At 37.9% G+C, this 15,292-nt stretch overlaps 2 protein-coding genes across 4 annotated transcripts; one reads left to right on the forward strand and one right to left on the reverse strand.

The window, feature by feature from the left end:
- Positions 1-475: 475 nt before the first annotated feature.
- Positions 476-12,463, forward strand: Hyls1 (HYLS1 centriolar and ciliogenesis associated). 3 transcript variants are annotated; one of them, XM_047518618.1, is made up of 4 exons: positions 476-605; positions 3,202-3,256; positions 8,623-8,745; positions 11,138-12,463. In XM_047518618.1, the coding sequence occupies exons 3-4, from the start codon at positions 8,732-8,734 to the stop codon at positions 12,063-12,065; spliced, it is 942 nt and encodes a 313-aa protein (XP_047374574.1). In that variant the 5' UTR covers positions 476-605; positions 3,202-3,256; positions 8,623-8,731; the 3' UTR covers positions 12,066-12,463. The 3 variants fall into 3 exon arrangements, with proteins under 3 accessions (XP_047374574.1, XP_047374575.1, XP_047374577.1); XM_047518619.1 differs by having other exon boundaries at positions 499-596; XM_047518621.1 differs by having other exon boundaries at positions 537-620.
- On the reverse strand, positions 2,390-14,372 carry Pus3 (pseudouridine synthase 3). Its single transcript, XM_047518617.1, has 4 exons — positions 14,336-14,372; positions 7,691-8,111; positions 7,008-7,573; positions 2,390-6,212 (listed from the first exon to the last, which is right to left on the reverse strand). Exons 2-4 carry the CDS (start codon positions 8,063-8,065, stop codon positions 5,786-5,788), a joined length of 1,368 nt encoding a protein of 455 aa, XP_047374573.1. The 5' UTR covers positions 8,066-8,111; positions 14,336-14,372; the 3' UTR covers positions 2,390-5,785.
- Between the last annotated feature and the right edge of the window lie 920 nt (positions 14,373-15,292).

Below are 15,292 nucleotides of genomic sequence, written 5' to 3' on the forward strand. Positions count from 1 at the left end.
ATCAGACCACGGGTGGCACATCTGAAACGAAACAGCAGAACTGCCAGCGATGGTGCCAAAAGTGCTCTGCAGCCCACTGGCCTCCAGGCCATCCACCCCTAGCCGCAAAGTCGGGTTAGGGTTAACTGAGTTGGACAGACTAGGTCAGCCTCTCCAACCTAGCTGCTTCGCCATTATCCGAGAATTAAGAGTCCTTTCCTTTTCCGGGACCTAACCTCACCGCCAGACTTAATACCTGAGAAGGTGAAGAGGAAACGGTTGCTGAATACCCGCCTCAACCAGGCGGGTTAGGACAGCAGCAATTCCACCACCGGGATCCCCGGCTTCCTCGAGTCTGTGGGGGAGGGCCGAAAGAAAATTTGCGCCAATCACAAGGCAGATATGGAATGCGAACCGTCCCAAAGCCAATAAGAGAGCTGGTAGGCGGGGCCAAGGACGCGGGTTCGCTCCCGAGGTTTAAACCTCTACGGCTGGACGGTTAACGGCAGGCTGTGTGCGTGGGCGGGTTGTGCGCCTGCGCGAGCCGGGGGCACTAACCGAAACCTGCGGGGTTCCTGTAGTGGGGCCACCGGACGCGGGGCGATTTTTGGCCGTCGGTGAGGCGGGTGAGCTGGGCCGAGGTGGGAGCCACGGGGGCTGGGGAATGCTCGCCCGCCGCTGCTGCGGGAGCCGTGTTTCTTTCCCCTCTGTTGGACTCTTCGGAATTGCACTTTCCCCACCCTTTGAACAGGCTCTCCCCGGAGGCCATCCCGTGCCCTGGCGTTCATAACCAGTCCTGACTGCGTGTTCCCTAAGGCGCTGAAAGCCGTTCTGTGCTGTGCACAGGGTGACCGCAGCCCCTCGAGGTCACAATGTGTGCCCGCTGACCGCGACGCTGCGCGTCCTTCGCGCGGTTGCCTCTGAGCTGGGGGACGGAGCCCTGGGGAAGGTGGTTCCTTTCTGCTGGGAAGGAACGGAGCTCCCGGGAGCCCCGCGCGGCCAGCTGGTGCGACTGTTGCCTTTGTTGTTCTGAAGAGCAGACACGTCTTCTTACTGTCGAGTTACGCCTTTTGCGGACTGACAGTACAACCGAGGTGTTTGTCTACAGAGTTAGGATAGCGGATAGGAGGACCCTATAGTCTTATCCCAAAATGAAAATAAGCCTTTTCTTACTATAAAATTATATCATCTAATTAATGATGCAAATTAAAACTACGATATCCTTTTAGATTGGTAAGATTTTTCAATATCCAGTGCTGGTGAGAGTGAAAAAATAAGCCCCCCCATACTCTGCATGTTAAGGGTGATTGATTTTTCTAGAGGGCAGTTTTATCATTTTGATTAGGATTTACACTGTACCACAATTTCTAAATCATAATCCACTTCCAGGAATTTATTCTAAGGTGATACATCAGACAGGAATGAAGACATGTATATGTACGCGTTTTTAGAAATAAATCCAAGCAATATTAAGTACACATAAAGTCCACCAGCCGCAAATAATCATCATATAAATCACTATTCACATTTGGATTTACATCAGATATGTTCATTATGGATATATGCATTATATTTACATGATTATCCTTATAAAAATGTCCTTGCTTTGGTTATCATGAATACACAGATTATGTCTTATTCAGTCAGTACCATATTCAAAACATGTTTTTATGTCAAATGTAGATGTGCATTACCATTTTAATGCTAATGGCTATGTTGTACCATATATTTAGCTGATCCCCTAATGATGGACATTTATGTTGTTTCCAATTTCTTCATGATTATAAAATAGTATGTTACTGGTCATTTGTAACATTTGCATTTTTATCCAGTGTTAACTCCTTAGAATAATTGCCAAAAGTGGATGAGCTTTTGAAGGTGATTATTTTTTTTTTTTTTTTGCGGTACTGGGGATCAAACTCAGGGCCTTGTGCTTGCGAGGCAAGCACTCTATCTACCAGCTGACCTATCTCCCCAGCCCTTGAAAGTGATTATTTCTTTACACTCTCATCAACACTGAATATTGAAAAAAAATCTTACCAACCTAAAAGGATATCTTTATTAATGAGGTTGAACATTTTGTGTTTTAGTCATTATTTTTTGGTAGGTATCTTTTCCTGATGTTTGTACTTTTTAATAACTTTTTAAGAATTTTAATTACTGATTATTAAACATATTACAAGTACTTTCCCCAGTTTGTTATCTTTGACCTTTTTATGGTGGCATTTGCTTTAACGTAGTGTGTTTTAATATTGATTCTTTAAGTTGCATGTTTACCTACCCTGTGGTAAAGGAATTTGTTTCAGCTGTACAGTAGCCTCCTTGTAATGCTTAGAATCTGTGGACCCAGACCCTCTATCTGCATTTAAAATCCTCCCCCCCCCAACTTAAAATCCTTTCAATTGTAACTAAACTAGGACAGTGAGTCACTTGAGATTTTTGAAAGAAAGATATTGTTAGATATTTTGGTCAAAACTATCCTATTACTCTACAAAATAAAAGTTGCTCTAGCAAGTTTCCCCTCTAAGTAAATAGAAAAGATTGCCATGTCTTAATATTAGAAAAAATCGGTGACCTATGGACCTTATTAAAGTTAGCATCTTACTCTTTGCAAACATCTATCTTCACCTGTTCAAGGAATAAAATGAATGTAACAATTTAAATAAAGAAAACATGTATAGTATAGTTATGTATGCCATTTTAAAAAAAATCTCCTGGCTTTAGTCTCAAATCCTCCCAGTCCAGAAGCCCACAAATCACTATGTATTATCTAATTTAAATTTAACAACTTTTGGAATAATTCTTTCCATTCTAAAAACAGTAAATAAAATCTAATCCCTACTTGTTTTCTTCTAACACTTAGTGAGTATCTACCATGGATCAGTCTTTGGATTTTGTGCAAACACTACCTCCAGTAACAAGTAATTTTGCAAATACACATTTTGGGGGACTCATTTCCTCCATCCAGTATGACTATTGCAACTTTTTCCTGTGGCAACTATCAAAAATGAGGTTACTAAATAATTACTTTTCTGTATTTGATAATATAACTGGTCAATCTTAAAAGGATTTTACTTAAAATCTGACCCTGATTCTCTGTTTGCTTCTCCAGACTCTCCTAGCATATAACTTTTAGCTAGTGCTTTTTGTCATATTTATCATGGTTTTAGAGTTGATTTTAAGGTGAGGAATGATTTCTTAAACTTTATTTTCCTTTTCTAGGTTTTTGTTGTTGTTAACCTGAATAATAATTCCAATCAAGGTACATTGAAATAAGGTAAGAAATTGAAAAAAGTAACTGATTTGTTTTTACATGTTTAAGTAAGGTTAGTCTACTATTCTATGCTCAATGATTACACTACAAACAAGATCTTTACATCAAAATTAAAGGGCAAAGGAATATTTAAGAACATTCAGAGCATTGTGAAGTGTTATATCAGATCCCTAAAATTAACAGTGATTCAAAATCCAGACGACATAGATCATACAGTTGGATATTTTGAATAAATTTATTCTGTATCACTATTTTCCCATTTTTAAAATGGAGATACTTTCTGGTTCCCTCTCTGCTAGGAATTAAAAACACTATATCACATTGTACCTCCTCACTTTATAGTATCACAGGATCACCTCACTATCCTTAGGCTATTTTATTTCTTAACCCTAGAACTCTTTTCAGTACAGTCTTATTTCTGTACTATATCCCCTATTGAGCTTCTGTAGCACTAATGCAGTTTTCTATGTACATATCAGTATTATTTTTGATTGTCTCATGTGTTTCTTATATTTTAACCAGCAGTTTAATAAAATCCATATTTTTATTCTTGGAGTCTTGAACACAGATAGAGGAAACTATTTGTTGAGTGGTAAATGAAACTTTGAGTCTCATAATAATGTGGATAACACACTCTGCAGTTAATGGCAGTTAACTAATGAAGTAGAAGTATGAGTTCATTTGTTTTGTTGATCATTTTTGTGTTAATAAAAGACAATATTACTTAAGAACTTTGAACTCTTAAATACATATTGATGTTTATAAATAATATTTTAAGGGTCACTTACCAACTGTGCTTTGAGAATAAAGCCCCACTTCATTTTCCTATCTCAGTCTGTAGCAACAACAGCTACTCTTTTGCTCAGATCTGAACCTAGACATTATCCTAAAAGACTTCCTACCTCTTAACATTACATTCACTCAGACACCGAGTCCTGCTGCTGCTGCTTCTTCTTTAACCTCAAATTTATCTTCTTTACATCCCTTACTACTCCCAACTACAGATCTACTCTAAGCTTTCATCTGTTGCTTCGATTACTCCAACATCCTCACTGGTCTCTCTATCCTGTCTTGCCCTTTTTCAATTCACAGTATACCCAGAGCAGTGCTTTTGCTATACAGATCTGTCTAGCTTTAAATTTTTTTTCCAATGGCCCCTCAAGATAAAATCTAAGATTTTTAAGGAAGGCCTACAAAGCTGTAGAGATGTGACCCATGCCTGCCTTTCTAAACTATGCTTTTGCCATACTGAGATATTTAGTTTTATGATTATATATGTTATAATCTCTAATCTTTATACAAATTGCATCTTCTGAGTTAGACAAAGCTCTGGTTCTTTATCCTAACTTTAACCAACTCCCACTTGTTCTGTAAGATCTGTCTTGAGTCTCTTCTCTTTAATTTATTGGTACATAAGATTTATACATAATAGTGAGATTTATTATGCCATATTAGTACATGTGACCAATCTCATTACCTTCCCTTTCCCTTCTCTGTTCCCTCCTCCTGGAGGGCTTTGGGAAGTACTGGGGAATGAAATATATTTTTTTCTTTGTCTATGTAAGAATATACCGTAGTGAATCCCATTTATATATATAATGCACTAATTAAAATAATACAGTAGAGCAAGTGTTTTTTACATTTCTAAAGAGTTGTTAAAAAGAAAATACAACAGACCATTTGTGTCCCATAGAGCCTAAAGTATTTACTCTGCTGTCCTTCACAGAAGTTTGGCAACCTCTGCACTAGATTTATATGCTTCATAGAAAAGGTCTTGTACCTTATTCAAGTAGGTGAATTTCCAAAAACATCACTAGCACTAAACCAAGTTATCCAATCCTTAACTGACTAAATTTAATATTTTTTAATTGTCTTAAAAAATAAAGCTCTTTATGATAATTCATATGAGTAGTAAAAATCTCATTTGTCTTGAAAAAGAGCAGCAAAATGAACTAGACACTTGCAGGATCAGGTTTTAATGAATTTGTACACAAGGCACAGGTTTCCAGGTATACAGAAATTACAATTGCTTCCTCTACCCCTTCTAGTACTGGGGATTGAACTGTGGGCTGCTTTACCACTAAACTACATCACCTTTGTACTTTTTAAAATTTTTTCATACAAGTTCTTGCTAAATTGCCAAAGCTGGCCTCAAACTTGCCAGCCTCAGCCTCCCGAGTAGCTGGGGTCACTGGTAGGCACCTCCATGCCTAGCTACAAGTGAGTTTTGCTTCTTTCATCTCTTACTCCTTTTGGACAGGGATGACAATGTCTGAACTTTTTCCTGTTTAATCAAGAACTTCCTTAATATGGCTTTCTTCCCACCCCCCTCCCCCAAAAAACTACTCATCAAAATTGCTAAGACTTCTTGAAATTTTTTTTTTTTTCTTTAAATTTCATTTCTACTACCTACCACTAGCTGGTTGTTGCTCCCTAGATCCTGGTAAGTTATCTGTGATTAAATGATGCTTTTAATTTCTGCATCTATGCAGACCCTCTTGGTTGGTTTCTCCAAAACAGTATTTTCTTCCTCTAGTGTGTCATTACAGTCCCTTTTGGCTTTGTTTCTTCTTTGTGGAATAAATGTGGGTGTTCAATGCGTCCTCTGCGTACAAAATGCTGGATCCGAGATTCCAAACCTTGGCATTTAGGACGATCCATGAGGGGTCTATACGTGCGCATTTTCACTCCTTCTACAAAGGCACTGGTCTGCTTTATGACAGAGGGCTTTATGTCTCTCCACTCTATTGTTCCATCCATCTTTGGTCCTGTCTCACAGGGTAACACAACAGAGTCCAGTCCGTGTAGCATACTATATAACATGTGAGTTTTGACAGCATGATTAGCCCATAGTTGTTGTAGATGAGTAATATTGTACTCCTGAACCTCCTGATCATAGATCCATGTAATATTTTCAAACTTACAGTCGTACAACACTAGAGGAAATTCTACAGCCATACTATAGAAAAAGAGAGAAGAAACAGTGTGAGAATACATAGCAGCCACTTAATAGTTCTTTAAAAAAAAAACTGAAGCTTTCTTAAGCTAAAATGTAAGGGAAGACTACAGGTATCAACATTTAGGATCTAGTAGCTAAGAAAATACAATATTGTCTTAACCATGATCAACTTTATTATAATTTTAAAAAGAAAAAAAAAAAAAAAAAAACCACGGATCAATTTGGTCTATATTTGGTTAATGAGGTGAGTTGACATGGCTCTAAAACACTTCAGTAAAATTCAAAACAGCCCATAGTACTTATCCAAATTTGTTAATTTGATATTCTCATTACCTGGGAATGAATTACTGATTTCTGATCTCAGCCTGTTCTCAAAAAAAACAAACAAACAAACAAACAAAAAAAACAGGTGTTTTCTCTCTTTGGTACCATTTCAGAAGCTGGAAAAATACAAAAGTATGGCACCATGACTATTCAGTAATACAAAATAATCAAGATATAATATAAATAGTTTGAATATTCATGCTTTAATTAAACCAGAAACTAATAGTAATACCTGTTGGCAAATTCAAAAGCAAAAAAGATGTGGAAAATGGATGTCCAGAAATTTAAGGAGCCTGGTCCAAACACCTTATTAATAGGATAGAACAATGAGAAAATTAGAATATACTCCCACATGTTCACAACATTCTACAAGTTAGATTAAGAGCTTCATGAAATCAAAATCAGTGACTTGGTTATTCAGACAATCTTGGGGGAGGGGAGGACATGCTAGTTTGGTTTGGTTTAACTTACCTATATTGAGGTTTCTGGGGATTTCTCTCTATGTTGAGTAGTTCATCAATAATCTCTGGCTTCTCCAATCCTTGGCCAATCAGAAAGAGGATAGCCATCATACAACGGACTTGATGATAAAGGAATGCCTGGCCAATCACTTCAAATTGACATAACTGGAAAGGTTCTTGCCACCTCTCCTCACCCAGGCTTTGGCTCACTAGCTGTACTTGAGCAGACAGAATAGTCCTTTGAAAATTAATCACTCCATTGGCGACATCCATTTTACACAAATTCCTGAAATCATGGGTGCCAACATACTTCTGAGCTGCAAAATTCATTGTTATAATATCTAAATCAGCACGAGGGAAAAAATAGCGGTATGTCCGCTCAAGACAGCTAAACCTAGCACTGAAATTAGGTTCCACAGGGGCCCAGGCCAGGATACGGATGTCTGGAGGAAGCACCCGATTGAGAATGTGGGTGTAACGGATCTCTTTAGCAGCATCATTGGCTTCATCTTTTAAATTAAGAACCTCTGAATCCCTGCCCCTTGGAAATTGAGAACGTAGGTCAAGAGAAATCACCTATGGAATTAGGAAAAAAAAAAATTCTGTTTTAGAGACACAAATAATCTCAATACTCTATGTATAACTGGATACCCTGGGATTGCTTGCTTTGAGAAATAGTATACTGGCCCTTACCTGTCCAAAGGCACTAACTCCTTTGTCTGTTCGCCCACACCGGTGATAGTTGGATGTCTGTCTGCTTTCTACTAGTCGAGTCTTGGTTAAAGCATCAAATAGTTTCTCTTCAATGGTATTGTTTGTGTTTTCCTGACTAGCAAAGCCCTGGTATCCCCAGCCCAAATAAGCTATTCTTAGGGCTACGTGTCTTTTGCCATGAGCATTGAAGTCAAATGCACGCTTAGCTTTTCCAGATCCTGAAGAAACTTCTCTAACAGTTGAATCTTTAATGTTGTCCTGTTCTTTCTTAAGTCTTTGCACCTCCTGCTCCAATTCTTGTACTCTTTGTAGGAGTTTCTCAATCTGGTTTCTATCTGTGTCATTTTCAGCCATGATGTGACAACCCCAGGAGTAAACAAACAGTACTGGTCTACCCTCCCTGAAAAGAGAGCAAAGGGATAAAACAATGTTAGCACTAGTTCCTTTGGTGGTGTCAATATCCTTATGGTAGAACAGCGACTAAGATTTAGAAAGAGTATAGGCTTTGCTTGCCCAGAGATATAAGCACTAGTTTAATTACTATGGACTGATTATCCATGGATATTATTCTTTTACATCCTATCTGGCCATCTGACAGGGGCAAATTAAATACATTCACACATTATTAAGGGTTTTTAAAAAATTGTTTCTTTTAAAAATTTTTGGGAAATGTCTGTTGATTTCACTTTTTTCTTCATTAACAGAGATGACTGAAGACTTGTTACTTGTTTTTTTCTCTATAACATTTTCTGTTGATTTCTCATTATTATTTGTCCAGTTTTTCTAATCATACGATTTCTTCATATGGGCTATTTACGACTACTTCTGAATTTCCAATGCTTTTTAATACTTCAGATAAAATCAGTGGTTTGTATGTTCTATCAGCTATAATATTCTGTTCTGTTTTAAAGGTGGCACAAAATTAACTAGCCTAATTGAAGAGATATTACCAATTGTTATATTTCACATTGGGAGTACAACCTGGAGACAAGATTCTATTATTTAAATTAAGCATTCCTGATGGCAGAAAAAAGGTAATTAAGCATTACTGACCTTTTATTAAGCCAAATTTAATATATATTCTGATAAAAGATTGCTGTATCTCTGACAGTTACAAGAGTCAGTCTGATGGAATTTAGATGTCAATGCCGAAATTTCTGTATATTTCAGTAATCTGAGGGAAAATGTTCTACATTCTTAATCCATTTTGTTCCATCATTCCAGATTGGAACACTATAAAATCCTAATATATAACAATTATATAATAATATAATTATTACATAATAGCTATAATATGAATATACATAAGCTGTGGATTATTATTTCCAACCCACTATAATGTACCTGTGCAAGTTTTGCTGAAATAGTCACAGATTTGAAAATTTAGAACTTAATGGGTTAACATCAGGACAGTCCTAGACAATCATCTCCACATCTGTTCTAAAGGCTGACTGTTATTTAAGTCTAGGTAGTTCATATAATGTTCTGCCCTTTGAGTTTCTGTATGTGATGATTAAATGTAAAAAAGTGAAACAAGTAGAAATAACAACATAGAATAATTTTTTCTTATAATTCTGGAGCGGGAAAGGCATTTTTAGGTAACATACTATAAAAACCCAGAAACTGTAGAAAATCAAAATATGTGACTACATAAAAATTATTGCCAGCAAGGTAAACAACAAAGAAAAAATAGATGATGGCAAAGGTCTCTTTCACTATGTAAGTACTTCATTAATAATATAATCACTTTTAACAAAAACAATAGAAAAAAATTTAACAACCTGAGAGATAAATTAGCAAAGACCAACTGCTTCATATAAAAAGAAAAAAGCTAAATATATAAAAATATGCCCAGGTATACTCACATTAAATAAATTCAGAATATATAAGAAATTGTCACAGAACTGACTATAAGGATGATAAAGTTTGCTAGTCCACTTTGGAGAGATATTAGAGAACAAAGCTCTAATAATATATTGTTGGTACAGCTTCTTTAAAGATGAGCTAAACATTTTGACAACAGCTGTCAAAACTGACATCTTTGACCCACTCTTCCATGTCTAGAAATTTAACCTACACAATATTTTAAAAGTTGTAAGATATTCATTGTAACATTTTTTTCTCATATTTTTTATTGGTGCATTATAGTTGTACATTAATGATGGGTTTATTGTTACATACGCATATATTCACACAATGTAAACAATATAATTTGGCCAATATCACTCCCCAACACTTCCTATAACATTTTTTATTGTTTGTTCTAATAACATTAGTTGTTAACAAGTTATCATAAACCTAAATAAATCATGTGAATAGGGTCCAATGATAAATTATGGAACATCCATACATTAGAATTCAATGCAACTTTAAACAAAATGAAGTAAATCTGCATATCTCAAGAGGCTAAGGAGGAGGATCGAAAGTTCAAAGTCAGCTTCAGCAATTTAGCGAGGCCATAAGTAACTTAGTGAGACACTGTCTTTAAAAATACAAAAAAGGGCTGGGATGTGGCTCAGTAGTTAAGTGTCTCTGAGTTCAATCTCTGGTACTTTAAAAAAAAAGAAATTAAAACTGTCTTTGAGAGTGAAACTTGGTCAGGAAGGGGAAATTATCTAAAATTATCATATACATGTATTCATTTTCAATTAAAAAAATAGTACACAAACACTAGTAGGCAATAGATATAACCTTAGATCTTGACCAGTTGATTTGGATACTAAAAGTTTTATCTGTGGCAGGGTTCTAGAATGAACAGATTTACCTTGGCTACTGAAGATGCTTTAAAATTACTGAAGCACAGGGAGTATTATACCTACATTCACTTATGTGTGTGAGTGGGATAGCACAATACTGCTTTTTGATGGTTCTTTAGATTCAATCACTCTTAAGGTTCAAAGCAAGGACTCAGTGTGAAGCCAGATTGCTGGAGTTAGAATTCCAGCTGTTACTTATTAGCTGTGTAATTTTAGGCAAGTTACTGAATTTCTCTACCTCTTATTATTCATCTACAAAAAGGAACTGATCCTATAATTGTGAGCATTACATGAATTAATAAATATTAAATGCCAGGTACACAGAATATCCACTAAACATGTCACATGATACTCAAAACATAGTCTCAAGCTTTTTCTTATTTCAGAACTCACCAATCTTGTCATAAATGCTATTAAGTACATCAAGGGAGTAGAAAGCAGGGGTGAATTAGAAGTAGAAATGTAAGCAGAAAATAGATTCTTTAGAGCTGAGTTAATGCCCCTCTAAACTATTCCAGCACTACCTATTCAATTCTCTGCTTACTGAATTATTGTATTTATAATTACCTTAGCCATTCTTTTTCCATTTGACTATAAAATTGAGGCAAGGGAATGAGCAGGTTTTGAGCTGGGAATTTATCATAAGACTGACTAATGTTATCTCTTGCAGACAGTCCTACAGTGTAGGGGAAGCAATGGAGGAACTTGTAGGACCAAATGGACAAAAATGGGCAAATATGGATCCAGAAGAACGAATGTTAGCAGCTGCTACGGCATTTACCCATATCTGTGCAGGGCAGGGTGAGGGAGATGTCAGGAGAGAAGTCCAATGTAGCCAGTACGATCCCTACAGTAAAGCTTCAGTAACACCAGGGAAGCGACCTGCTTTTCCTATGCAACTGCAGTACCCACATATAGAAAGTCATACTGCATCAGAAACCGTCTCAGAGGCTTCCCAAAGACTCCGAAAGCCAGTAATGAAGAGAAAGGTGCTTCGTAGAAAGCCAGGAGGGGAAGTATTAGTGACAGATGAGTCAATTATCAGTGAATCAGAATCTGGTGGAGAAACTGATCTTGATCTCTGGGACTTAAAACAAAGATTAATGAATCTGCAGTTCCAGGAAGACAGGGAATCCCCAGTTGATACTTCACAAAAAGTTAATCTACCACATGAATACCAAGGAATTTCACAAGAGCAGCTCATTTGTTATCTTCAAAGAGAAGGAATGGGCTCTCCGGCTTATGAACAAGACCTGATTGTTGCCAGCAGACCCAAGTCCTTTATTCTTCCAAGGCTGGACCAGTTAAGTCGAAACCGGGGCAAGATAGACCGCGTAGCCCGATATTTTGAGTACAAAAGAGACTGGGACTCAATGCGGTTACCTGGTGAAGATCATAGGAAGGAGTTACGCTGGGGTATCAGAGAACACATGCTTTCCCGAGCAGAACCCCAATCCAAGCCTCAGCATGTGTATGTTCCAAACAATTACCTAGTACCAACTGAGAAGAAAAGATCTGCCCTTCGTTGGGGTGTTCGTTGTGACCTTGCAAATGGTGTCATGCCCAGGAAGCTGCCCTACCCTCTTTCTCCTTCTTAAGACTTTTTTCCTGTCTCTCCTTCCAGAGGATTTGTTTAGGATAACCTGCTGCTTTATATCCTTTTAAATAGAAACAACTGACTTGAAAAGCCCACAGAATATTGTATAGAATAAGAACTTCACCCATCATTGGGAGAAAAGCCAGTTGGGGAAGTATAGCTGTGTATCACATAGGTATCAGACACCACTTAACTTTCAAATTACCACTCTCAAGTGCAGCAATTGCATGAGCATATTAATGCTAGAGAAAGAAAACCTACCTTGTCTTTGTATTTTGTCCAATTAGTAAGCACTATTTCTGTTCAATAACCTTTTTACCTTGAGGCAGTGTGAATTGCTGTGTTTAAATGTGTTTTTATGTTGGTGGACATTAAACTTATCTATTAAAGAATTTTGGAAATTCATGAACTTGGACCTTATTTTTATGAAATATTTCTCAAGTAAGATGATAAACCTAGACTGATTCTGCTTCTGATTGTACCCCCCCACTCACTCTCATCAAAAAACTTGCTTTTACAGTCCTGAAGGATGGGAGCAGGGTAATGCCATAGATAAACCCCCATTATTAAAGGAACACAGTAAATTCATGTACTTTTTAATAAATGCCCTACCAATATTATTACATGACACATTATCCTAACCCAAGTTTTCAGAATTATTTCAATGAGGTATTGTCCTCCAGTTGTCACTTCTGGAATACCACACTTTTTAAAATTCACCACAGATTTTGTTTGGAATTATGCCTGTCATTTTGAATACTATTCCTACACTGAACAGAACTTCAAAGTACATCTGTAATCAGATGTTAATATATCAAAGTGAATTTGAACTGTCTGGGTACAGATCAAATACAAATTGTCCTCATCCTATACTAGAACTTAATTCTTATTTCTTATCCAATGAGTATCTAAAATGTGGAAGTTGTCATTTTTAGCACTTGAGGCCTGAAGAGTGACAGCAGAAATAGCTTGCCTGTTCAAGGAAGAAAACATTTAATAAGATGACCCTGACCATTGCTATATGCATTCTGCATATTTCAGACTACATGATACATTTGCCCAGTTCCATTACTAGGCTCTTATTAGGAAATAACACAGATGCATGTAAGATACATCCACTGCATGGGTTGGGGATATAGCTCAGCTGGTAGAGTGCTTGCCTTGCAAGGACAAGGCCCTGGGTTCAATCCCCAGCACCAAAAAAAAAAAAAAAAAAAAAAAATACATCCACTGCAAATAAAAACTGCAAAACAATACTAGATGTCTACTTAAATATATGACAATGTCACAGAAGGTAATGGAAAAATGCAAACTTAAGCAAACAGGTCACAAACCATAAAGCATCATCTCAGTCATACATGCAAAGCACACGGGGCAACTAAAATTCCAGAAAGTTGGAATAAAGGTAACTCAGTTTTTCAAAACTAAACATTACAGGGTGATGTTTTAGAGAAAGCAATTTACCTTCTTTATCTAAAATCCCAATTATCAAAAATAGTTCCCAAAGTGTTTAGTCCCAGAGTGACAGGGCAGGTGGTCATTAAGCAGATTTGTGGTACAAAAAAAAAAAAAAAAAAAAAAACCTTCAGCCCTAGACTCTTGACTAAGACCAGAGCATTCTACAGCACACCACACCCTTCTGAGAGTGAAAGACAGTAGTTCCCAGGCAGATGTAACACGTTGGAGGGGCGCCCAAATTACCACAAAGGGGATTCTTGGGTGCACTCTTCATCAACTATAAAATAGCCACCATCAGTCGTTCAATATCTTTTAGAAATTCAAAACGGGATCTTAATCTCGAAAACATCAGGAACCAGTGGAATGGCAGAAATAGCATTCCTCGTGATAAACCAAAGGGAGGAAGATGTAAAGTTCAGAGGGCTAGGGGACATGCATTACGATCACAATCTGAAAAGCAAGTGTGGTGTGTAAAGCAAGGCCCCAAATAACTTGAAAATTGCCAACACGACTCCCTCCCATCCAACAGACTACTGGGCTTTCGACTTCTGTTTACTTTCTGAGCAAACAATTCTAGTGCAGCAGAGTCCTCCAAACTACTGAGTCGATTTATACCCCTACGGATGCGACTTTCTGCCAGGAGCTCCATAAATACAAGGAACAAAAGATCCTAAGCCAGGTCCCACTTCTATACACCAGCGGCTTCCGGAAAAGAGTATGGGAAAATGCAAAAAGTAAACACCGTAAAGCTGTGCGCCCCTTCCTCCTACCCGGCTAGAACCCAGACATCAACCCACCACGGCCCACGCTCACCTTCCGGTAGTCCGCAGCGCGCCCTCAGCAGGGCCGGAAGCTGTCACTTTACGCCTTCTACGCGCGCCGAGGCCTCGTGGGAGGTGCCGCGCGGCTGTGGGAAATGTAGTTCCCAGGTCCCCCTGCGGCTCGACCCCAAAATTGCCTCCGGGAAGAATTTTTAAAGCAGCCACAGTTTTTCCACCCCGACAAGGCATCACACGGAGCCTGTTGTAATACAAGAACAAAAGGAGGAGTTCCAGTGCTGCTCTAAAACAGTAAATAACAGGTGAATTTCAAAAGTCTGCTATCCTTGTACGAAAACTGAGACTGCAGATCTTGGCCCGATTTTGTATCTAGTTTAATTAGTAGAAAGTTACTCGTGAGAGACTAAAACATTAACTATTGCAATCCAAGTGTAAAGGCTAAAAAAGGAGTGTTATAAATCAAAACAAACGTCTGAAGAGCTCTGACGCTGCCGGAACAGATGAGGGAGAGCTACTTCAGCACCACGGAGAGATCATGAAAACAGTTTTGTTTTGGGGGTTTTGTGTATTTAGCCCCAATTCCAGATATGCCGACCCAGTGCTCGAAATTCCAGTAAAAACTGGGCGAAAAAACTCTGGTTCTTTTGTTCAAGTTTAGCAGTCGCTAGTACAGAGATTTATTCTGGATTATGCAAATACATGTGGCTGATTAAGTTTGTACCTAAAGGAAAGGCGTTTTCTCGGGGTTGCTTTAACAAAGGACATCTCAAAATAAAAAATAAATGAGGCTGGTATAAGGGAACTTTGCAGCTATCTAAGGCAGGGACTTGAACTCTGCGACTTTCGTATTCGAGCTCATTCATTCAGATCAAACCCATTTGGTCCCTCCACTTTCCTAGGCAATTTGCTAAGCCTGTCACGTTTCGTAATGAGCAGGAGACATTCAGGGAAACACAGGTAGGAAAGCCTGAAGCAGGGTGTAGGGCACAGC

The sequence above is a fragment of the Sciurus carolinensis genome, chromosome 11 (genome assembly GCF_902686445.1).
Source record: "Sciurus carolinensis chromosome 11, mSciCar1.2, whole genome shotgun sequence".
NCBI classification, from domain to species: domain Eukaryota; kingdom Metazoa; phylum Chordata; class Mammalia; order Rodentia; family Sciuridae; genus Sciurus; species Sciurus carolinensis.

What these genes read in the sequence shown, in the direction of transcription:
- Pus3 (XM_047518617.1), bottom strand. Translation starts at nt 8,065, where the DNA reads ATGGCTGAAAATGACACAGATAGAAACCAGATTGAGAAACTCCTACAA. An exon ending in GAGTTAGTGCCTTTGGACAG is followed by an intron (nt 7,574 to 7,690) that starts GTAAGGGCCAGT and finishes CTAATTCCATAG; the next exon opens with GTGATTTCTCTTGACCTACG. An exon ending in CCCCAGAAACCTCAATATAG is followed by an intron (nt 6,213 to 7,007) that starts GTAAGTTAAACC and finishes CTTTTTCTATAG; the next exon opens with TATGGCTGTAGAATTTCCTC.